Source organism: Eumetopias jubatus, unplaced genomic scaffold (assembly GCF_037043125.1).
Source record: "Eumetopias jubatus isolate StellerSeaLion01/CBP00866 unplaced genomic scaffold, mEumJub1_p1.0 scaffold_7, whole genome shotgun sequence".
Classification (NCBI taxonomy): domain Eukaryota; kingdom Metazoa; phylum Chordata; class Mammalia; order Carnivora; family Otariidae; genus Eumetopias; species Eumetopias jubatus.
In genome coordinates this window covers 86,603,989-86,627,784 of record NW_028274813.1, presented here as the reverse complement: position 1 = coordinate 86,627,784, position 23,796 = coordinate 86,603,989, and the positions used below count along the sequence as shown (strand labels likewise).

The 23,796-nt window shown below is 54.0% G+C and overlaps 1 protein-coding gene across 1 annotated transcript in view; it reads right to left on the bottom strand.

The window, feature by feature from the left end:
• Window positions 1–23,796, bottom strand: part of DUOX1 (dual oxidase 1) — a 29,226-nt gene that overhangs the window by 3,245 nt on the left and 2,185 nt on the right. The window contains exons 4-28 of the mRNA XM_028126678.2: window positions 22,633–22,820; window positions 22,281–22,482; window positions 22,002–22,168; window positions 21,527–21,587; window positions 21,298–21,394; window positions 19,645–19,735; window positions 18,524–18,626; window positions 18,097–18,269; window positions 16,759–16,934; window positions 16,429–16,547; window positions 15,656–15,793; window positions 14,887–15,000; window positions 13,950–14,149; window positions 13,145–13,330; window positions 10,843–11,068; window positions 10,479–10,572; window positions 10,039–10,214; window positions 8,072–8,141; window positions 7,553–7,678; window positions 6,928–7,106; window positions 6,565–6,795; window positions 5,927–6,026; window positions 5,603–5,652; window positions 4,095–4,222; window positions 192–345 (exon numbers count right to left, since the gene is read on the bottom strand). Of these exons, the coding sequence (XP_027982479.2) occupies window positions 192–345; window positions 4,095–4,222; window positions 5,603–5,652; window positions 5,927–6,026; window positions 6,565–6,795; window positions 6,928–7,106; window positions 7,553–7,678; window positions 8,072–8,141; window positions 10,039–10,214; window positions 10,479–10,572; window positions 10,843–11,068; window positions 13,145–13,330; window positions 13,950–14,149; window positions 14,887–15,000; window positions 15,656–15,793; window positions 16,429–16,547; window positions 16,759–16,934; window positions 18,097–18,269; window positions 18,524–18,626; window positions 19,645–19,735; window positions 21,298–21,394; window positions 21,527–21,587; window positions 22,002–22,168; window positions 22,281–22,482; window positions 22,633–22,820 (3,549 nt within the window). The remainder of the gene's footprint in view (window positions 1–191; window positions 346–4,094; window positions 4,223–5,602; window positions 5,653–5,926; window positions 6,027–6,564; window positions 6,796–6,927; window positions 7,107–7,552; window positions 7,679–8,071; window positions 8,142–10,038; window positions 10,215–10,478; window positions 10,573–10,842; window positions 11,069–13,144; window positions 13,331–13,949; window positions 14,150–14,886; window positions 15,001–15,655; window positions 15,794–16,428; window positions 16,548–16,758; window positions 16,935–18,096; window positions 18,270–18,523; window positions 18,627–19,644; window positions 19,736–21,297; window positions 21,395–21,526; window positions 21,588–22,001; window positions 22,169–22,280; window positions 22,483–22,632; window positions 22,821–23,796) is intronic.

Here is a 23,796-nt window from a genome sequence, read left to right as displayed (position 1 = left end):
TCTCTGTTGTGAGAGAGGCTCAGGTCCCCTGGCCTTGGCTTCTCTTGCCAGCTCCCTTATCGCTGCCACCTCAAGGCCCCTGCCAACTCCACTGGGCCAGGCCAGGGGACTGCAAGGTCCGGGATCTGGCACTGCCCTGTGGGCTTTCTCAGAACTACCCAGCTGGCCCCCGACAGCCTAGAGGCTGGTACCTGAAGGCAGCAGCTCCGCCTTCACCACGCTGATCTCCACCTTCTTCCGGCTCAGGCTCACCAGCTTGTCCCCCACATAGATTAGTGCCGGGACCAGGAAGAAGATGTGGAAACGGGGCAGCTGGATCAGGCCGAAGCTGCCGTGGATGATGAGCTAGATAGAGTGAAGAATTCAGCTCTGACCAAGCCATACCCACAATAATGTCTGTGGCCGGCTCAGGCCTTAGTCCCTTGCATCCTCCACACACCCCACCCCACCCCACAGGCACCCTCCATCCCCACCTATCCGTGTACCATACTCCCTCCAGGTGCCCAAATCTAACCAGTCCCAACCCCAACCCCATCCTATGGAGCACCCATGACCAGTGAGACTATTTGTGCCTTCCCGGCACCATCTAAACCAGCCACGTTGACTCTCACCTGGTCTCCTGCAGTAGCTTCCTAGCTGGTCTTCTACGGGGTTGCCCACTGTGACCCATTCTTTTCAAGGCAGCCAGTGTGACTTTTTAAAGTTCGTTTTATCATGCCATCCCAGCTTAACACGTCTTAGTGGACTTCCCATTACACCACAAGGTCTTGAGATGCTCTGGCCTCTAACGTGCCAAGTCCTCTCTGCTTTAGGACCTTGGCACCCACTGTTCCCTCTCCCAGGAAAGCCCTCTCCCTGGTTCTTTCCCTGGCTACCTCTGTCTCATTTAAAAAAAAAAAATTGTTTATTTGAGAGAGAGAGCAAGAGCATGAGTGGTGGGGGGGAAGGAACAGAGGGAGAGGGAGAAGCAGGCTCCCCGCTGAGCAGGGAGCATGATGAGGGGCTCAATCCCAGGACCCTGAGATCATGACCTGAGCCACCCAGGCGTACCCCTCTATGTCATTTGTCAGGGCTCAGCAGAAACGGCACCTCCTCAGGCCTTCCCTCGGTCCTCTGTTATATCTCCCAGTTAACTCCCGTCAGAGCACTTGTCATCATCCACACTGTTTCATCATTCATTTACATGTTTCTGTTGTTTTCCCCGGTGGAGGGTGGGTGTCCCTTTTTTTTGCTACCATACTCTCAGCTCTTAGCAGTTACTGCCTGGCACCATACCAGGTACTTAAAAACTGTTGAGTTAATAAAAGAAGTTTCCCCAATTATCCGCTCCCTTTGGAGACTAAGAACACCTAACTAGTCCTCCCTTTTCCTTGAAATACCTGACAGGTATTGTCTAGCTCTGGTCATTTCCCCAACAAGCTGGTCTAACACGGTCAAACACGACGTGCCCCCATGCTTCCCATTTGCTTGCTCCTAAGTCTGGTCAGTCTGGCTCCTGTTTCCACCTCTTCTCAGGACCTGCTCGCTGGGGCTCACCTGCCCCACGAGTGTCTAGACCCCAAGGTCCCCTTTCATTTGCTCCCACGGCTAGCCCTCTGTGGCACCAGCAACCGCCCACTCCTTGCCACATCTGCTGCTTCTCTGGGGCCACTCACTTTCCATCTCCTCCACTGGCTCCCTGTTCCTTCTCCCAGCCCTGATCCTTCATGTTGCTCAAACCTGATTTTCTCACTCTCTGCTCTCCTCTGTCTATGCTGTCCCATGTGACACGGCCCCTCTGCTGAGCCACAGCCCCTCAGTGGCCACCGCAGCCCACACAGGTCCTGCCACCACCTAATGCCCTGGGGCCATCCACAGCCTGTCCCCTCTGTGCCCTGAATCATTATTTCCACCTCTGTACCAGTGCTCATGCCCTTTCTTCTACCTGGAATGCTTTTCAGATTCCACCCTGCCTTGTCAAATCTTAGCTTACCTCTCCTTAAGGCTTGGCTCAAGTCCCATCTTCTCCCCAAAGTCTTCCCTAACCAGTTTGGCCCAAATGAAACTCCCTTCAGTGAGCTACTATAACTCACTGTTTGGAACACTCAGCTCAGCAGTTAATCCTATATTGTCTGCTCATTCTGATCATTTCAAGTTAATGGCACTTATCTCTGCAGCAAATCCTAAGTTCCTGAGGGCAGAGCTTTGAGTGCCCACCGCCCCGCCCCTCCACTGAACAAGTGCATACTAGACCCTTTGACAGATAACTGTTAAACTGAACTCTGGCTCCTCTTTCAGCTCTCCTTTTCCCCAGCTTAGTGTTCCTTTGCCCACAGGACTAACTTAAACCTCTCTGGGCTCTTCCCTGAACTGGCTCCGGTTTCCCCAAGTTCCTCTTTCATTATGGAGCCCACACCCACCGCCAAGGCTTCCTGAGCATCAAACCAGGCTGAGAACAATGTCGGGGTGACCTCATACTGCTCTGTTTATACATCCCATTTGGTGTTGGCTCTACTTTTAAACCACAAAACTACTGCAGATTCATGGTTGGCTGAGGGCTGGGGAAGCTATCCCTGCCCTCTTCTGCTTGGATCAGCAGCCTGGACATCCTTCTGCAGGGTCGACTCCACACTGGGGTCCTTTACTTGTAGCTTCTCTTTCTGCCCCAAGTCAAGTGGCCACACCAGGGATAAATGGGAAGGAAGTGGGTGTTTCAGCCCGGATATCCCCCCCAGGTGAGACTCTCCTAGCGGCCAGGGCTAGGACTGCCCAGCAGAGGGTCCTGCACCTTTCTGAGCTGCTGACTTCCCTGCTGGCAGGAAGGGTGGCTCTGAACTCCACTGATCCCCAAAACCCAGGAATAAGTCAGAAAGGGGTCTTGGTCTCAGGGAGCCAGTCTGGCCACTCTTCTGGGTCTCCCATCGAGTTAAAAGAAGCTGCTTTTTCACCAGGAACATCATCTCCAGCCCCTAACAGAAACAGTAACCCAGGATGCTAGGGCTCCACCCTAGCAAGGGTGGGTAGGGAGGGATAAATTAGCCACAGCTTCCAAAGAAGGCAGAGATTTCTTTGTAAACAAACATCAGTTCTAGGAAACAACCTAAGCCAAGGCTGGGTAGTCATCTTCAGAACCGTGAAGTGCTGAGCCTCGGGCAATAGGGAAACAGACTCTCTGATCAGTGAGGACAGAACTGCACCTGGGAGGAGGCAGGGCAGCCCCCCGGGTGCCAGCCTGACCCAGGCCATGATGGACTGTCTCCCTCTGTCTCAGGACTCTGTGCAGTTCTGCCTGGAGCCAGGTGACAGATGGCAACCATCTGGGCTCTGCGCTTCTGTATGCTGGCAGCCAAGCTATCATTGGTGGGGATGCTGGGGCCTTGGGACTTAGTTTAGCTTCTCAGCAGGCCCTCAGGTGCTCTTTAGGGAACTGCCTGTGTCCGTGAGGAAGGCAGGCCAAGCAGAGCCAAGACACAGGCACAGATCGGAGTCAGCTCTGGATCTAATTAGCTGACGCAGCTGATGGCAAACTCAGGGAAGGTAAAGGGAAAGGACAAGAGAAGGGAGGGAATGTGAAGGAAGGGAGGCAGGAGCCCGGGTTAAGAGAAGGAAAGGGAACAGGTAGTCTTAAAAATCCATCTTACCAACAGTCCAAGTGAAGACATTTTGAGCAAGCTCGTTAACTCTACAAGTGGCATTTCACTGGGGAGGGTGCTGACACCCCAGAAAACAGGATCAGAACAAAAGTGGCAGAACCAAATTAAGATACGTTTCTCTCAACAAAAGGGTGATGCTCCTGTGAAGGTGGGCAGTCCACCCAGGAGCTCACACCAGCCACCGGAACTGGGGAATGACTGGCTGGGCAGAAACAATGTGGGGGTATCTGCAAGGAATGAGTCCAGCCTGGTAGGGTTGTCACTGCCAGACCCATGCCAGGGCATCCGTCTCCCAGGCACTGCATCCCTGGGTCCGTCTGCTTGACAGCCCCCCACTATACTCTCCAGCTTTGAAGTGAGAAGTGGAGGGGATCCCTGAAATGCCTAAGGGGATGGAGAACTGATGTCTCAGCCCTCATGGCCTCCCTGGGATCATCCTGCCAAGACCCCAGTAGCCCTCACCAGCACATAGAGCAGGATGTAGAGGTGGTGGGTCAGCCAGAAGCCCCGGAAGCTGTGGCGCCGGAAGTGGTGGGAGGCAAAGACATACATGATGGCCAGGACCAGGAGCAGCAGGACCCCTGTGAGGCCTGCAAAATGAACATGGGTTGAAGGGCAGAGGAGCGGGGCTGTTCTGAGGCTGCCATGGGTCAGGGTCCCCGTCCCACTTCATTGCTCCAGGTGGGGGCCGTGGAAGCCCAGGCTCCTCCTCTGTTCTCGCACACCACTGATCATAGGTGCCTTTATTTCAACAGACTCTGCTTACCCCTCCAAGGCCTTGTCCCGATTGTTATTTTTCAAGTACCGGTATCATTTGTTTTGTCTGTCACTTCCCTGACTGTCAGGCCCACAATAACAGGGACCAGGCTGCTGCTGGTTCAGCACAGAATCCTAGCGCCTCCTGGGGGCCTCATATAAACGTGTACTGACTGAATGAACGCACGGGGCATCTACTCTGGGCCCTCTGGGTCAGACTTTGGACATTGCAGGCCCCGCCCCCATGGAGTCAAGACTCAGTCTATGATCCCGTAGCCGCGACGTGGCTACCACAGCATGAGCTGGGGCCATTAGTGAGCAAGCGCGACCACCTGAGCCCCCTGGGTTCAGCCCAGTGTTGGTGGGAGGCCCCTCCTCTCACAGGGGATCCCAGACCCGGGGTACACAAGAGAGCAATACTAGATTCAGGACGGGAGTGTGGGGCCAGAGAACGGCCCCTCAAGCGATCAAGGAGGAGCGAGGCAGAGATTACGAAGATTCGAGCCCTGCAGTATGGAAAAGCAGAGGTGAAGAAGGGATCTAACCAAAGCCGGTAAAGGCCTGAGCAGAGAGGAGGGCATAATGACAGCCTTATCCACACTAAATCCCAGTGTGCAGGTATTAGCAAGCACTCTGAAGTTCAAAGCAGATTGTTTTAGGATTAAAAAAAAAAATGCTGTGTTTCACAGAGAGGAGTGTAGAAAATGTGTTACCCCAAGGAGGAAACAGACTGAAAATATAAATAGGTTCAAGAAGCTTTTGAATAGATTCACAGCTAATAGTTCTAAAATGGGTGATTATGGGGAGTTAGGAATTTGTCCCTAAACAGCTCTTGTCAAGACAGACTACAAGAGGTGGGGGGCTCTGCCTAGTTGGGACAAACCAGGTCCCTCCACCATGCAGCTGGGGCACAGCTATTCCTCAAAGCCACTGTCATGGGAGGTGTGTATGTTCGGGTGGGGGGAGAGGGGGTCCACTCCCATTCCACAGAAGGAGGATGTTCAGAGTTGGGGCAGGAGCCCAACCAAGCTTCCAAGAGAATGACTGGAGAGCTGAAGCTCCTACTGCCCAGGGGAGTCCTCAGGACCAGAGGGCAGAGCCTGGCCCACCATGAGAGCTGAGTGAGTGCTAGTGGGCTTGCCTCATGGCAGATCGAACCCAGAGCCCAGAGCTCAGAGCCAGACCCAGAAATTTAGAGCAGGGAGGGCTCTCACCTGGCACAGTCTGGAAGAACCACCAGTAATACTTCTGGGGAAACTCAGACCTGTGGAGAAGGAAAAGCAAGGAAGGATGCTGAGAAGAGATGTCTGGGACTTCCAGAAAGAATCCTCCAGAGGAAATACCCCAACCCAGCCACCAGTCTCCCTTTCTGCCCAGTTGGGCACAGGGCTCTGGCTGGTCATTGTCTGTCCTATAGCCTGGAAGGTGATTGTCCTCTGAGCCAAGAGAATTTCCCCCACCTTGACACACACACACACACACACACACACACACACACACACACACACACACACACACACTGTTGCCCACTCACTCACCCGTCGTCATGGAAGAGTCCAGGGAAGAGGCAGGAAAGGACGCTGAGTGGGCTGATGGAGAACAGGTACACATTCACCACATGGCCCGCACTGTGCAAGACTAAGGAAGACCAGACAGGGTGGGAGTGAGCCAGGGGGCAGCCTGGTGGGGGCGTTCAACCCACTTAGCCCAAGTTGGAGGACTCCAGCCACCCAGCCTTGGGGGCCTGAAGGACCCTAGGGGCCTGCACCTCTGATCGCTCATCATCTTCCTGTCCCTCCCCGTCCCCACCGTGCCCCCATATATACCATCGATGAGCACAGTCAGAGGAGTCTGAAATTATACCATTAGAAGTTCATTCTTTGGGTTTCTCTCACAGATAATGTTTTACAACACAAAAGCTGGGAGAGATTGCACATGATGTGCCCTCGTTCTGGGGTGTGGGTAACTTGTCAGCTGGAGGCTGGTGAGGTGGCCCTGAAAGCATGGGAAGGGGCCCGGGGGGGCGGGGGGTTGCTCCTGGGCTCACTCCACACCACTGCAGGGCCAGCTCCATCCTTCTGAGAAGGACATCTAGGGCTTACACGGAAGCACAAAAGAGGAGGGGCAGGCAGCAAGGGAGGATATGGACAGAACTCCTGGGGCTCCGGGGCCTTGCCTGTGAGGACGATGGCCGTGGAGGCAATGAGCCGATGGAAGTCCACGGCGGCGTCGAAGGGCACGTAGCGGTTGAGGAAGGTCTCTCGCAGGAAGGTGATGAGGTTGCGGCACATGGTGAGCAGGACGTAGGAGAACATGAAAGAGATGCTGGCGGCCGTGCCCCGGGACAGGATGATGCCCACATGGGTGGTGTCCGTGATGCCCGTATGGTGAGCCCCAAAGGCGTAGTCTGTTGGGGAGCCCAGGCGGGTAAGAGGGGAGCAGTGTGGAGGAGAGAGTGCTGCTGAGAGGCACCACCCCTCCATTCAGGCAGGCCCCTTGCACCCACAGGAGCCCCGACCCCAGAGCTGCCCACACTCACAGTAGGCCCGCTCCAGGAAGAGGCCCCCGGTGATGGCGTAGAACACGGCCACGCAGCCGATGTGGCGGCGGTAATTCTCGATGAAGCGCTTGAACTGCTGCAAGGTCTGGTGGCGCCGGCCCCGTTGAAACTTCTCCCGGTGAGCCTCCGTGAACAGCAGGGGCTGGAATGATGTTACCCTGGGGGACGGGAAGTCTTGGCTCTGGCTATGCACCCCTGCATAGGGACAGCCTTGCAAGTGCTCACTTGGTCAGTTCGTCCCAGGGGACGCACTCCCTCTAGCCCAGTTCCCACTCACACTCAGCCAGCCCTCTCCCCTCCCAGTCTGCAGCTCCGTGTTCTTACCCTGCTCCATTCTCACCCTTTACTGGAAGCTCAGAAGACACCCCCTTCCAGGAAGCCTGCCTTGACTTCCCAGGCTGAGGTGAGCACTTCCTTGAGCTCTGAAGCCCTTTGCTCTGAGCACTATTGCAACGTTCATCAGTGGGACACTGTAATTATCAATGTGCCAGACCATCTTGTCAGACTGTGATCTTCCTGGGCATGAACTATACATCCGGCCTGCACCCCGGCATGCTAAAGGGATGGATGAACCGCCTGGGCTTAAGGAGAAGAGCAGGCGTACTTCTTGCCAAACCTCCGTCGAGTCTCCTGGGGAGGGTCTGTGTCCATGGGGCACTGCAGTCTCTGTGCTGCCCACTCCACATCAGCACTGCTGCGGGGACAGCGAGCACTCACGCTGGGGAAGGGACTAACAGGAACGAGAGAGAGAGGATTTTGGCCACCTGAGCCACTCGATCCTCTGCTGCCCCTGGTCTGTCCTCAGACGGATTCTGTCGAGGAAGGGTCAGAGCTCTCAGGCAGGGGACAGCAGGATTCCCACTGAGACCTAGACAGAGAATGAGTTAGATCCTGGGGATACACATACAGCTGAGCCCTTCACAAGGGCATCTGACCCTGGCAGCAGGCTCTCTGCTCTTCCTGGTGCAGGGCTGGGTCTGCCTAGAGCAAGGAGCCCTTTCTTCTAGTTTGCATGAAGCCACTACGTAGGCTGGTAGAGCCGCTGATCCCAGGCCTTCTGGGGAGAGAAAAGGCAATGCCCCCACCCGAGCCCTCCCTCCGACATTCCCGGAGGAGGACTCACCAGATCCTTTCCTGGCTGATGTAGGAGGCTCTCCGGCAGAGGTCCTTGATGACTTCCGGCACCTCCACTCCTGTAACACAGAGCAACAGCTCAGGGCCCAGAGCCCAGGAAGACCTGGCACTCACCCCATGCCCATGCTGTAGAGGGTCCTTGGCCAGTACCCTTGGCTTTGGGTGTCCCAGCCTCAGCCTGTGCCACCAGTGGGAGCCAGACCCAGCCATGAGCGGGCAGGGAGAGGGCCTGAAACAAAGCTGGCCCGGCAGTGTCCCCTGGATGCGTGTCCACCTTCAGCCCCACTCCCGGGACTGGTATCAGGCCTATGCGGTAGAGTTCAGGAACTGTGTGCAACCTGCCCGCTGAGACCATCCTGCCACAAAAACCCTGCTAAACCCTTCAGCTTAAAACCTCCTGGGAATTAAATGTAGCTCTGGGTGGTGCATATATGGAGATCACCAAAAAATTCTTGCCACCTTCCTGTGTCTAAAAAAATGTTCATAATAAAATGTTGTGGGGAAAATACTCTGCCATGAGCCACCCATTCCTCTCTGTCTGGGTTGAGCACTGAGGGGCAGGGCAGGACTGAGCTGCAAAGCCATGTTCTCACAGGAGGCCTGAGAATCTCCAAGTCACTTCCAAGTGCTAAACCAGTCTTGAAGATTACCCTGGTCTACAGCCCAGAGGGCAAAAGTGATTAAGCTGAATTTCATGAAATCAGAATGTTTACAACAAAGTACAGGTATTTATCCCTCAAATTTTAGCAAACAGCAAGTGTGGCAAAATGGTAACAAAAGGCAAATCTAGGTGAAAAGGGTAAAGGGACGCTCCTTGTGCTATTCTTGTAACTTTTCTGTAGGTATATTTAAAATGTTTCATAGTAAAATCTGAAGGAAACAACAAGGCACAACAACAATTAAAAACAAAACAAAATAGGACTCAATGCTACCCTTCTACATAATCCTCACTCCCCCAGCCTGGTCTTCCACCCCAGGGGCTGGATGGATGTTCCTGGGACTCTGGCCTGGGCTTACCTCCAGGCACCTGCCCCTGCTCTGCCCTCAGGCCCCGGTGCCTACTGCCCTCATTGCCTGGGAAAAGTGAGAGGCTGAATAATCAGGAGTGCTGGGTCTGCACTCCACCAGCTCCCCTCCAGCCCTGGGCTGTGTGAGCTATGTCCTGCCCAACTCACCCCTCTCCCCCATCTGGGCTGCTCAGCTCCCCTGGGAGGGGCTGGGTTTGGTCTCAACATGCCCCAGTGAGAAACTGTGAAGGTACCATAACAGCTCAGAGTAGGCCACAGAGAGTCCTGCTACCTGCCCCTTCCTCACCCTGGCTCTAGCCCCCACCCACCTGAGTCAGACACAGGTGGGACAGGAAGTAGGGGGATGGACAACAGAAGTGGGTCTCTCCATGCACCCAAGCAAACGTTAACCGAGCACTCAGCCAAGGGATATAAAGGCAAACAAGCCCCCCAGCCCCCCACCCCCTGCCACCAGACACCCTGGCTCAGGCGAATATGGCCTGGTTAGGGCTGTAACAAGGAGACACTGTTTGCCTGGACCTGGGCACCCGGCACAGGGGCCTTTGACAGAGAGCTGGGAGAAGCAGATTTCTATCTGCTGTCCCACACCCCATCCTGACCCTGCCCACCCTGGGAGCAAAGCTGCATTAGGACTTTTGTGGGCCCTAGGCACTGTCACCTTCCTAAACCACTTCCGCCCTTAAAAAAAAAAGTATATACATATATTTATAAAAGATAAATATTTTTTACAACTGTGTCGGTATATTAAAGGATATAATCCAGGCTGGATATATTATCACCTATTCATTATTATTATATTCATTCATTCTTCTGATTTTAAAAGAGATTAAAACATTTCTGTAGGCTCCTAAAAGTAGGTGGGCCCGATGCACTGTGCCTGCTGTGTCTAATGGTTATGTCAGTCAGCCCCAAGGCCAGGCCGCCCCACCTTTGACGCAGAGCTGCGTGAATCGGAGCTCGCTGTCATGGTCCCGCAGCATGAAGTGGAAGTCCTCCCACGTCAGCTCCTCCTTATCCTGGAAGCCAGACTCCCGGAACATGGACTCCACCACCTCTGTTAGCTGGGCCTTGGACAGGCAGTTGTTGGAGATCTCAATGAAGGACCTGGGGTCAAGGGAGGGAAGCCATCAGGCCCTGAAAAGAAGCCTGAAGCCTAGACAGGAGGGCCTACTGGCCATCCCACCAGGCCTTCAGAGTCCACATGGAAGGGCCCCAACTGGTCAAATCCCAAGCCCCCTCCTAGTTATAACAGTCTTCGGCTATATGGCCCCAGCTCTTTACCCTCCTGCTCCCACCTTCATGCCCCTTCTTCTTTCCACCAGCAGTCCCTGTCCTGGCCCACTCTTCTGGCCATGCCACAGGACCAACCTCAGCATCCTGATGAACTCGTCCTTGGAAATGAGACCATTCCCATCAAAGTCATACATGCGGAACATAAGGCGAGACTTCTCCTCAGGAGAGCCTGGGAGGAGGAGGACCCCATGAGAGCCCCAACCTACCTGCCTAAACCCCAGGCTGGCCAGAAGGGGCCTCACATGAGTGTGACCCACTGCTGAACACAACAAGGGGTCATTGTGCTTCCTGAGCTCTACCTGGGTGCTCCCAAATGTCGGCCGCGGCTGGAGACCTGATCTGGCACCTTCCCATCTCCAATGGGTCAGCTACCCTTCAGCTTCAGTCTCTAGCCCCTTCCATCTTCTCCTACCTGGACAATCACTCCCTTCTCCCCTACCTTTCATGAAGACCACAAGGATGTCCAGAAACTCCCGGAAGGACAGGTAGCCATTGCCATCTTTGTCAGCCAGGGAGAACATGGACTCCACAAACATGTCCTGGGGCTTGAGGCCCAGGGACTCGGCAAACTCAGCTCTGCTCAGCTCGCAAGTCAGGGCCTCCTGTACCTTCTGTGATGAGTCCAGGGGCAGGGTCCCTGCATCTGCCTGGTCGATGTCCAGCACCTGCACTCGGGCAGCAGCAGAGGGAGACAAGGTTTCCTTGATTTGAAGTCTGGCTGAGGCTTGTAGGAGCCACCTTTTCCAGGTTTCTGCCCAGCACCCTGTCTCCTGAGCATCTACCGCGTGCCCAGCAGGTAGTCCCTGGGGCCATTTCTTCTACAGAGCCCTGGCCCTCTGTGTTAGCTCACTGGACCAGACATGCACACTTGACCCAAGCAGACGATCTGGAATTGGGACTAAGAGGTCCCAGGTCTGTCTTGACCTGAGCACAAGAAAACTCAAAAGTGGTGGACCACCATGTTCTTCCAAGTGCTCAGGGACACACACAGAGGGAAGTAAACACACAGAGAAAACGAGGCAGGCCAAGAGAGAGAAGCGAGTGACCTTGTTTGCTGGCAACTCTCCCTTTCCTCGCCCCTTCCAGGCCAGGTCACAGTCCTCCCTTTGGAATTCCTGAGACATCACCATAGCCTCAGAGTCAACTGACCCTTTGTCAGTGCTAGCTTGCTCTTACACCCAAAGGTGTTTTGATTGAGAAAAAGCCTCAGCTGAGTTGAGAAAAAGTTGTGCTTGGGAAAGGGGAATTCTCACGGTAGGCTATCTTCAGCCCACCCAGGGGCTGCCCCAGCATCAGAACAGGCGGTGAGGGAAGCAGGCAGGCCTCAGGCCACAGCACCTATTTCTCCCGCCTGTCAGCCGGGGGCCCCCAGTCCCAACCTGGCTGTGGTTTCACGAGGCAAACCTTGTTGCTTCAAACAAGGAGCTTTAGTGGAAAGAGCCTGGGGCTGGAGGCAAAAGACTGGGCTCCTGTCTCAGCTCTGCCACCCACTTGCTGTGTGACTTCAGGCAAGTCTCTCCAGTTGTCTGGCATTCAATTTTTCTTACATGCCTTACTTATCTCACAGGGCTATTGTGAGAATCAACAAGAGACGTTGTATGGAAAACATCTTGAAACCTGGAAGTACTGTGCAGACAGAGAGGGTTGGCAGCTATCCCCCAGACACAGTAACACACCCTCACACCCCCCGCACAAGGAGTCCCCATAGCCCTGATGGGTCCCGAACTGAGTAGATGTGCCCCAGCCCTACTTGGGCCCTGGCAATGAGTCTCCCCGCCTGGGGGTCCCTCCATTCTAGTGCATACTCAAGTTCAACAGGCTTGGGGAGTAAATGACAAAAGCCATGTGCCTGGCACATCGTAAATGACCATTAAATGGTCGCTTCCCTCACGAATCCTCTCCCAGGCCAGCCAACCCTGCTCCTTCTCCTCAAACATTAATTTTTTTGGCCTTCTACTGGGCACCTCTGCTCAGTACCCCCTGCTCCTTTCCTCTGAGCCAAAAATTTTTCACCTCTTTTTAAGTCCTCGCCAAATCTGACTCGAACCATGAGCGTCCACCACCTTTTCTGAACTCCTGCACTGCTTAGCTCCCGGCTCAGTTTTGTAGCCATTATTCTGAAGTGCTGGTTATCTTCCTTCCTGTGTCTGTTCTTTTTTCCCAGAGGGATGACGAACTCTTTGAGTGGGGCCTAGGCTGGATGGATCTTATCTCTTACCAAGTGTCTCCTCTCCACCCTTTTGGACCCAGGAGGCTTTATTTATGTGCCAGATATGGATGCAAGTTCCTTGCATTTCTCTTCCTGGCTTGTTTCCCCACACCCTCTCAGTAGTTCATGGAAGTCTGCAAGGTGGGCACCAATGCCCCATGGAGGCCTCTGGCAGATGCACTCCACCAAGGATGGGGGACCAAGGGTCCTCACTGCCCCCACACTGACCCTGGGTTTCTGCGGGCTTTTGGCCAGGATGAGTTAAGTGAGGGCAGAAAAGCTGGACAGCCCTGAGGAGCACGCTGAGCGACACAGGCAGATAAGCTCCTGACATGGCCTCCCTGGAGTCCCACAGGTAGGCGCTGTGGAGCATCTCCTTACAGAAAGGCCAGGTGGTTGGGCCCAAAACGCAGCAGACCTGATGAGTAGTGTCAGGGCTCCTGACTTCCCTGGAGTCACCCCGCGGCCACCCTCAGGTAAGGGCACCGCCATAGGCGGACATGCAGGGACAGACCTGAGTCTAGCTACACACCTGGGAGAAAAGGTGCCTGAAAAAGGTCTCCAGGAGGTGGCTCCTCTGCTCTCGCGTCACAGCCGCCCTCATCAGCTCCTGCTCCCGCAGCTCCCACTCCTGGAACCTCAGCCCGCTCTCCTTCAGGGCCCCCCGAAGGTTTTCCACCAGCACCTGCCGTTCTGCCTCCAGGTTAAATAGCAGCACCTACAGAGTGGCAACAGGGAGAGCAATCATTTGTCAGGGCCCCCTGGGGCCAGGGGCTTTGCGTGGGTTTTGTCAGGGGCCACTGGGAAGAGCGCCCTTGTAAAAGGGATTTACTGTTATGTCCTGGGCTCGACGGGGTTCTGGGCTCGATTATAGGCACAGAGACTGCATTCAGAGACACATGTCTGCAGCCATCCTTCCCTCTCTGTTCACACTGGAGAAGAGAAGGGAAGGTGGGGAGGACAGATGACGGAGGGGACTGGGAGCCAGACAGAGCTGAAAATCAGCCTCTGGTTGAGTTCCCCTCCAAAATCTCTTAACAATTCACTAGATCCTAAAATCAGGCGGCAGGAAAGAGGGCCTGGCTTCTTCCAAGGACTCCCAGCTAGGACCCACCGAAGCATCCTTAGATGGGGGGAGGAAGACTAAGCAGGAAGAAGGCACTGTGGAGATCATGTCACCCTACAGGCCCAGAGCAGGATGAATGTGTTCACGTTTCTCTATCAGGTACTACAGCTGGGAACTAGAAGCCAGAAACCCTGCCTGATTCAGTGCTCCTTCCCCTCCACCTGGCTGCCTCCCTGGCTATGGACCAGGAATAGGACCAACTGGGCCATACCAGGTCATACTCCTTGGGGATCTTGAGCAGGAGGGCGCGGCGTCTGCGGTTGCCGGACAGGATGAGGCTGACCTGCTGCAGGGGCCGCAGCTGGATGGTGCGGAGCACAGAGAGCCTGCCGTCCACCACGCAGATCTGCCCGGGCTGCAGGTGCACCAGCACAGGCCGGGAGGGCTCCTTGTGGCCCTGCCATTCCAATGCTGGAGAGACAGGGCTCAGGGTCAGCTGGGGCCAGGACAAAGGAGGCTAGCTTAGGGCTGGAGTTAGGTCAGGGCCTCCGTAGTTCCTGGCCCCTTCTTGAGTACTGAGGGTCGTCCGCTCCCCAGTAGTCCTGCTGTGCCTCTAGCCCACGTGAAGAATAACTACCATTTCCTGAGTGTTTACTGTGTGCCCAATACTGTACCAAGTACTTGGCATGAACTAGTTAATATAATCTTCATAAACTTTCATGAGGTAAGTGCTGTTATTATTCCTGTTTTACAGATTAAAAAATAGGTTTAGAGAGATTAAAAAAATCTGCCTAAGGCCCAAAAGCTCAAGTGGTGGAATCAAGATTCCAATCCTCCACCAGTGTGACTCTGGACCTTCATTAATTACTTCTCTGTTGCCTGAAATTCCAGTGTAAGATGCCACAAAGCATCTGTTGCTGAGGATTCTAGAGAGTCATGGTAAGCCTATGAAATGTAGTCAAGGCCCTGTGACTCCTCCCCATGAGTCTATCACATCCCCTTTATGTGGGACCACGGGGAGGATCTATGGAGGGTGGAGGACTCCAGGTCCAATTTCCACCTGATGCCTCCATGGCTCTTCCCACCTGCCCTGACCTGCTTGGAGGCCTAGAAAAGTGAGGCCTTTTCCTTAGGCTGCTGAGGTGGGAGCGGTCTGCAGCCCTGAGTCATGTCCTCCCCCGCAGCACCCTGGCCAGCTCCAGGCCTACCTTCCATGCCCCCCACGAACTTCTCAGACATGATGCTCTGGCGGTTCTGGCCCTGGAGCCTCTTGAAATTTCTCCTTCGGAGCCGGGCAACAATCCAGGCACTAAGCAGGCTCACTGAGAGGGCAGAGGCAGGAGGATGCTCAGAGGAATGGTAGGAGTCTGAGGAGATCAGTGGCCCCTTTCCTTGGCAAGGCCCCCTGCTCTCCCCACCTCCTAGGTCGGCTCATTCATTGTCTCAAACTGTGAAGCTCCCCGGTGGGGAGTGGGGTAGGGGTGGGGAAGGAGCTTTGGGTAAGATGCCAACACAGCCTCTGCTGCTTCCATCACTCAGTTCCCTTCCCAGCCAGAGACTAAGGCCAGAGTCCTTGTGCCAGAGACTGGACCCACTCTGCCATGCAGCTGGTGGACTCACACATAGCCATGCCGAACTCTAAGTCTCAAGCTAGTTCTCAACTGGCTCTCAAGCAGGGTTTGCCTTGGACAGTTTCCCAGGCCCAGGCTCCTGCAAATAACTGTGAAATACAGATTCCTTGTGACTCCTGACCAACCTAGGCCCTGGAGGGACCCCAGGAGAACAGGAAGGCAAATTTCGCTGGAGCTGACTTATCTGCAGGTCAGACACTTCTCATGTCCCCTCCTGCTCTGATGTTTTCGTCATGTGCCCAAAGAAACAGTACTCCGCATGGTCAGTTGTTAGAGATGAAACCACCCCACTGCCACCCCTTAGCTTATGCATTTCACCCAACACCACCCTGCCCATCACTTTTACCCAGGGGGAAGCAGCAGAGAGTCCCGATTGTGACGCCAAAGCCAAATCCACTGCCTTCAAAATAGTCCCACATGATGGAGGGACCACAGGCTGGCAGGCCCTCAGTGCTGAGTTGTCTTGGCTGCGGGCAGGGGTCTCCTGGGGAGACAGAGGAAGCTAGAGTCCTGGGACGTGCCGGGCCAGAGGCTCCGGCACAGAATCACCGAAGAGGTCAGAGTGGCAGAAAGGGTAGAGTAGGGGGGCCTCTGGGTAGCAGAGGGGTGAGAGCTGCTTACCCCTGTCAGTATACCAAAAATGTGGTGTTTGCCTAGTGGGGTAACATGTGGGGTCAAAAATGAACCTCAGCCCTCTCTCTCCCTCACACGCACATATGTACACACACACACACACACACACACACACACACACACACACACACACACACACAGCCCTTCCCTTGTCACTGCTGTGGGATTAGGCTATCCTCACTGCACTGGACCTTCCTGATACCACACCCACCCCAGGCTCAGCCCAGCTGATGGGAGCCTTCCTCCCTAGGTCTCTCTGAGTCTCAGTCTTGCCCCCACTTGGGTACCCTCTCAAGTTGTGCAGAAGGGGACCTATACAGCCACATGTGGCCACCTTGGTGCCCAGAACCAAAGTTCTCAAGGGCAGAAACATGGCTCACTGCCTCCTTGGAGTCTACTGCCCAACTGCACCTGAACCAGGCCCACGGATGAGGAGGGATGAGACACCAGACCCCAGGCCCCTCCAAGCACCCCCTGGTCACTCACCCATATGCCAGAAGAAGACATTGGGCTGCAGGGCACTGGGGTTCATGTTGGTGACAGCCACTAGAACATCCCGTAGGGAAGTGTTTCTGATCTCTGCAATTTCTTCCTCAGAGAATAGCCTGGGGGTGGGAGAAGTGGTGAGCTGCTGTATTGGGAGAGAATTGCCTGCTCTGGCCCAGGAACCCAGATGAGGAAAGAAACCCAGAGGGGCGGAGGAGTGTGGGAGGCCGGCTGGGAATCAAGGGCCCATGGGGCTGCTGACATTACTTGCAGAGGGCCTGGGGCCCAGGCCAAGGTGAAGTCTGAGGAAGGGACCCAGGCAGGCCTTACCCATTCCTGGTGTTCTCAAACCAGTAGCGGTCGCCATCCCGCAGCCTCACAAACTGGTTAAGGACAATGGTGCTGAAGAGGGGCCCGGGGTCCCCATGGCTCTCCAGGAGCCCCCCGGGGAGCAGCTCCAGCTGGGACAGGTCCTGGTTGTACAGGGCAGCTGTGGCCTCCAGCAGCTGGGCCAAGAAGGGACATGAGTGAGTGCAAGGACCTGGCACCTACCCTGGGGCAAAGAGGTAGTGCGCAGGGATCAGCCCCTGGGGTGATAATGATAAATGACAGTGACAATCACTCACTTATTATGCCCCAGGCACCGCTCCAAATGCTTTACACAAGTTAACTCATTTATGGGAACTCGCTCACAGATTCAGCTACCTATTTTAGAAAGTTGAACAAAACGGGCAGCCAGTTCCCTATGTGGCTTGTGCTCAAAATGGTATGAAATTTGAGGGTCAAAACCAGTACAAAAGTTGGAAAGGTAGAATGATGTATTAGAAAAGGTTTCTATTCTTAGAGCTAAAAAAGTTTTTAAAAATCAAATCCCTGCATATACATTGCTTTTTGGAGACAGACTTCAACATTATATGAGCAGCATTTTCTACCTGACCTTTACTTTGTTCTTTTCTCTGCAATGTAAACAAACATTTGCCCAGCTTAATTCCAGTGAGGCCCAGGTAAGCTAAAGATTTGCTACTTTCGGTATGCCTGGTGATTCCTATCTTTATACTGATTTTATAAAGTTTACAAGCCCCATGTGTGTATTGCTTCTTCATCAGCCTTTCAATTCTCCACTTTCCAACAATCTTATAAAATGGTAAGGACGAAAGCAATAAAACAAGCATGCAATTGTAGAAATGCTACTATGCCAAGATGCTAAGGCCACCAAAACTAGTCTGTTGGCTGGCAGGCAATACCACTTTCCCAGGCGATAGCTCACGGTGTGACAGTTGACTCTCCAAAGGCAGCTTGAGTATCAGTGTATAAAAAAGTATAGCTTGTTCCTGGGTTGAGGACCTTCTACACCTGCTCAGATGGTTGTTGGGAAGAGCAAATGAGATAATGCCTATTAAGTGTCTAGCATGCAAGAGATGCTCAACAAACATTTGCTAGATCTGCAGAGTCACAAGATATACTGCCAAATCCTGCTGGTCTGGTAACTTCCATCCTGGTGTATGATACTGGGAAAAGCCACCTGGGTGAGTCCCATCCTTCTCCCCAGGGACTTGTCTCTAGTGTTTGTGTCTCACTGCCTCCCTTCCATGTCTTGGGCCAATGTGACTTGGGCCAATGTGCCTTGGGCCCTCCCACCCTGCCTTCTGTGTCCCAACCCCTCCTTACGGTATGGTTGCTCTGGGAGAGTGCAGGGTTGATGTCCTGCCATCTGGTAATGGGAGGAAGACCCAGGGCTGCCCTGGCCTTGGTATAAGAGGGCAAGCCCAGATCCCGGCCCCTTTGCAGGCAGCCAGCCAGGTGGTCTGTACGAGAGAACTTCAGGGGCCCAGGCCAGAAATCTGGGGATGAAATAGCAGAGAGTTTGAGGGAGCTCAGGGCCACCACAGCTCCACTATCCCAGGACCCAGGCTCCAACCAGCCCCAGGTGGGACCAGAATGACACAGAGGGAACCATGGTCAACACATCTCTCAGCAGTGAAAGAGTACAGACTCCCAGGCACAGACACTCCTCCTGGCCTGACACTGGAGCTCCAACAGAATCCCCACCCAGGGGCCAGCAGGGCACAGCCTTCAGGGACAGCCTCAGCCTCACCTAGTACATCCTCAACCACGACATGGTCCTCTCGCTCAGAGATCTGGGAGGCCATGCCCAGCAGTAGCGCTTCCACATCTTCAGCTCTTTGTAGGTTTGGATGCTTTGGGAATGGGGAGAGAAGATGGGGCTGGAGGTTGAGCAGCCAGGCTCTCCCCACACCACAATCCATGTCCTGGGCCCACCCAGTGCTGATGTTTGCTCTGAAACCAGCAGGCCATTCCTCCTCCATAGGTTGATTCCCCACTCAGGGTGAGTGATGTCCCCATCCAAAGCTCATGCTGCTGGGAGACAGGTCCCCACAAACACAAGGGATCTAAAACTTTACTTCTATTTTAGGAGACTTGACAGTATGATCAACAAAGACACTAGAACATCTAGGTCTTGGTCCTTGCTCTGTTAGTGAGCAGCTGTGTGACCATGGGCAAATCACAGGACCTTTCTGAACTCGGTGCCTTTTCCTTAATAAAAAGGGCATTAGGGATAAATTAAATTAAGTTAAATTAAATTAAAACAATTAGGAGGATACTGAGGTCTTCTTCAATTCAGCTTTATGACTCTGATTCTGTTCTTCCCTCTTCTCCCTTTTCCTTCTACCTCTCTTCTCCTCTTGTGAATGCTCCACACAAAGTATCAGATTTTGCTTTAAATTATTCGTCAATGCTCTTTACCCACACTGGCCTGGTTTGGATGGGACAGATTATCCCTGATAATCTCAGAACTCTTCCTTCCTCCTTGTTCCCCCCTCAACACACACATTCACACATTGCCTTAGGTATGTCTAATCGGGACATTTCCTTGGGGGGGGTGGGATGGCTGGGGTACTCCAAGGCCTATGGGGGACTTAGAACTGTCAAGGGAGGAAAAAAAAACCTACAAGGAAGGAATGAATGTAGAGCCACACCTTCATAGGCCTCGCTGTCCCTCACACAGGCCTGAGGTGGAGGTGGAGGATTGACTTTCGAGCATGTAAAGCTGGCTGCCTAGGCCCTACTGCCCCCCTTCATCATACACCTCAGACACACACACACACACACACACACACACACACACACACACACACACACACACACACACACTACACACATACATCCACCCATATATGTGCCCCCAGCCCTGACCTTTCGGCTCCAGTAGCTATTGCAGACCCGGAGAGCTCTGGAGGTACTTGAGTTCCTATTGATGACCTCCTGGAAGTGACAACTGGCATTTCTGAAATGCAAGGAGCAGGGGAATGATGACTGAGGCCATGGGGTCCTAAAGTCAGGCATCAGCTCTGGTCTCCAAGACTGTACATAGCCAGGGGCCCAGGTCACTGTAAACATTTAAAAACATGGGGCGCCTGAGTGGCTCAGTCATTAAGTGTCTGCCTTCAGCTCAGGTCATGATCCCAGGGTCCTGGGATCAAGCCCTGCATTGGGCTCCCTGCTGTAGGGAGCCTGCCTCTCCCTCTCATACTCCCTCTGCTTGTGTTCCCTCTCTCCCTGTCTCTCTGTCAAAAAAATAAATAAAGTCTTAAAAAAAAAAACATTTAAAAATGTGCCTAAAGCATGCACATGCTTCCCTTCCCCCATCTCTTTCTCCATCTCTCTATGTATATATTACTAAATAGCATGGGGCTCTGTTTAGAGCACCTCTTCTCTCCTGATTCCCAAAGAGTGAGTGTGTATATATATATGTGTGTGTGTGTATATATATGTATATATATACATACATATATATGTTAAAACATTTTTTTAAAGAGTTATTTATTTATTTGAGAGAGCGAGAAAGTACATGAGAGCAGGGAGGGTTAGAGGGAGAAGCAGGCTCCCCGCTGAGCAGGGAGCCCGACACGGGACTCGATCCCGGGATTCCAGGATCATGACCTGAGCCCAAGGCAGTTGCTTAACCAACTGAGCCACCCAGGCGCCCCTATGTTAAAACATTTTAAAAGGATTTTTAATTGTTCTTTTGAAATTACTTGTCTATGGATAAGTCAAATGCTATGATTTCTTGGCTATGATTAGGCATATCCAAAAATTGTTCCAGAGTAAGAAAATCTAACCTATGAATTGGTTTTTTTTTTAAGATTTTATTAATTTATTTGACAAAGAGCGCGCATGCGCACGCAAACGAGCAGGGGGAAGGGGTAGAGGGAGAGGGAGAAGCAGACTCCCCACTGAGCAGAAAGCTGGAGGTAGGGCTCAATCCCAGGACCCTGGGATCAAGACCTGAGCTCAGGGCAGCTGTTTAACAGACTGAGCCAACCAGGTGCCCCTAACCTACAAATTGTTTTAAATTATAATGCAATTATAAAAATAAACTGACATGTTTTGTTCCATATACATTTAATTAAATATGTATATTTTTAGTTTAAATTTCCCTTTTCCTTATTTTGGAGTCAAAATTTCTCTTCAGCTCTCACGCTTTTTTAATTATAATTCTCTAGAAAGGCTTGCAAGATCCAGGTCCTGTGCTTATAGTTAAAAATGCCCCCAGTGTAGCGTCAAGACCTAAGATTCAGACCAGCAGGCTTTGTGACTCACCCTCTGAGCCTCAATTAGCCTGTGTTTAACTGGAGGATTAATATATACACCAGCTGTAGGAAAATGGACATAAAGTGCTTCAAAACCACAATGATGTCTTTTTAAACAGTTGTTCTTCCCCCTCCAAATTCATTGTTCTCTGGGGAAATTAGCACTTCAGACTGATAATCCTTTCCTGAGGGCAGATTTTTCTCAAATGACATCCCCATTCCTCCCAACACACAAATGTTTACGCTTTGCCCTCACCTCATGTAGACCCCAGGAGGCACCATGGTGGAGAAGAACTGCTCAGAGGCCACCAGGAACTCTGGGGAGATGCTGGGGTCCAGGAAAGGGTTGTATCCTGGGGGAAGGGGAGAAGAGAGAGGATAGTAACATTTAGCCCTTAAACCACCCACCCTCCCTCCCCACCCTTCCCCCCCCACCTCCAAAAAACTCCTGCTAGCTCTCCCATTCTCCCTCCCCATCCCCTTACCTGCATACTTCGGGGGTGTTTTCTGCAGGAAGCTGGGCAGCCACTCATACAAAACGATGTTCTGAGGGTCAACAGAGGGCAAAAGGGAGGCAAGCGCTGGAGCAGCCACGCTGGGAGGGTCTGAGCCCCAGGAAGGCTTAGGTGGGAGGTGAGGGCCAGGCAGGGGCAGTCAGCAGGGAGGCAACTCCAACAGGACAGGTGCGGACGCCTGTCCCCCACTAGGAACACGGGATGGGCGTGGGCTAATGACTAATAACCACGGCCAAGTCTCGTGTGTGAGGGTCCTTTGCCTGCTCCTCATCTTCGGGGTCCATTCCTAGACGCTAGCTCCAGTTCTGGGGAGCAGTGTCCTCCCGGAAAAGGGTGTTTCTGGGGGCTGCTTGCGCGAGGATGGAGGGCTCTGCGGGGCAGCGGAGTCTCCCACAAAGCAGTCGGGGTGGGGACGGGGGGGGCGGGGAGAGGGCGCGTCACTGACCTGGTAGGTGGCGATGACCCTCTTGCGCGCGTGCTGGAACAGCTCCTCTTCCCCCCATTGCGGGTGCTCGCGGGCCAGCCGCTGCGCCCACAGGTTGTGGTAGCGGAACCACAGCAGGCCCAGCGCCTGCAGGAACGGGTCGCGGTTCCCTCGCTCCGCCCCGAAGGCTGCAGGCGACGCGGGGCCGCAGGGCAGGAGAGGAGCGGCGGTGTGACCATCAACTTTGCCGCCCGCAGCCCGCACGCCGCCCGCAGCCCGCAGCCCGCCCCGCGGCCTCACCGTACAGCCCCCGGGGCCCGCGCTGTCCGGTGGTGGGGTCAGGCGCCATCCACATGAGCAGAGGGCTTTGCGCGTTCCGGGGGAAGGCGGGGTCGGGCCCCGACGCCAGCTCTCCCCCGGAGAAGCTCCGCAGCGCGTCGCTCCACGAGTGCGAGGAGCCATAGATGGCGCTGCCGTCCAGCCAGCCCGTCACCTCGTTGGTCTGCAGGGGGCACCGCGAGGGTGAGCCGGGGGTGAGCCGGGGGTCGGGTAGCGGAGGCGGGTGTCAGTGCGCGAGGGGGTGGGAGCCTCTCCCCGCCCCGCCCTGCGCTGGCCTGGCCGCGAACCCGGGACCCCGCCCGCCTCGTCTCACCAGGTCCCGGGGATTACTGGGGCTCTGTCCGGTCTCGGGGTCCCAGCGGCTCCTCTGGAAGGGGAGGACCACGTCCCCGCGCCGGTCGGGATCGAACACCGGGTCCCCGGGCGGGATGTGGATGTTGAGGAACTCGGCTGGGCAGCCGGGGGTCTCCACGCTCACCAGGTCCGAGAGCACGTGGTAGCCTGTCCACAGTGGGGAGGGCGTGCAGGGACCTGCCTAAGGACCATTCTCCCTTCTGCATCAGGTATCTAGCCCTCCCTTACTCCCCTTGAAGCTTCAAAAGACTCCTCAGCCGTTTTTGGCAAGTCCAAGTCTTGACCTCCCCCACCCTTCCCAATCCTTTGTTACACCCTGGTCCAAAGTGTTTTCATTGCCAGTTTGGTCTTCTCCTTGGTAACTGGGAGGTGCCGGGTGAGTGTGCCTAGGCAGTCAGGCTGGGAACACCTGCTCCAACATGCAGCTGGGAGCAGCCTGCCCAGAGAACCTGCCAGTCTCACTACAACACTGGACACTGGGAATCAAATGTAGGCACCCTGGGTGGCCAGCAGGAGCCTGGCATTCCTGCTGGGAGCCAACAACCCACAGTCACTGGGGTCCGGCCACCCACCCTAGCACCCCCATTTCGACACCCACGCCCACCAGCCCTCTTGTCAAAATCAGAATCCTGCCCTGAGACTGTCCTAGGAGTCACAGTGGGCAAAGAGTAAGAACAGGGTCCCACCAAAAGTCCCTACCAGATTATTGTCATGCTCCTGCCTCTACCTGCAGTCCCATCAACAGCTCAATGTGGGGCAAATTTATGCCTCCCCCAACCAGACTTTCTCCCTCTACTTTTTCTTCCCCAGAAAAAGAAATACAAGACATAGCTTTCTTGACTTAAGCAAAGTCATTTTAGGCCCCAGACATCTTGTGATTTATGCCTACTTGCACAAAGCACATTCTTGAGTTATCGTTGTGGGATTCAAACCCCTTTGAGCACTGAGATATCAGAGCAATTAAAAGGCAGAAAATTGATGCCAACCCTTGCCGGCCCATGTGACTTCCATCAATTAAGACCTGGACTCTGTCACTCCGAGATGACTTTTGCCTAAATTCTAGGCTTATCCCCCATTGGACAAGTGCCTTCATGAATGCACTTAAGGTAAGGTACCCTTACCT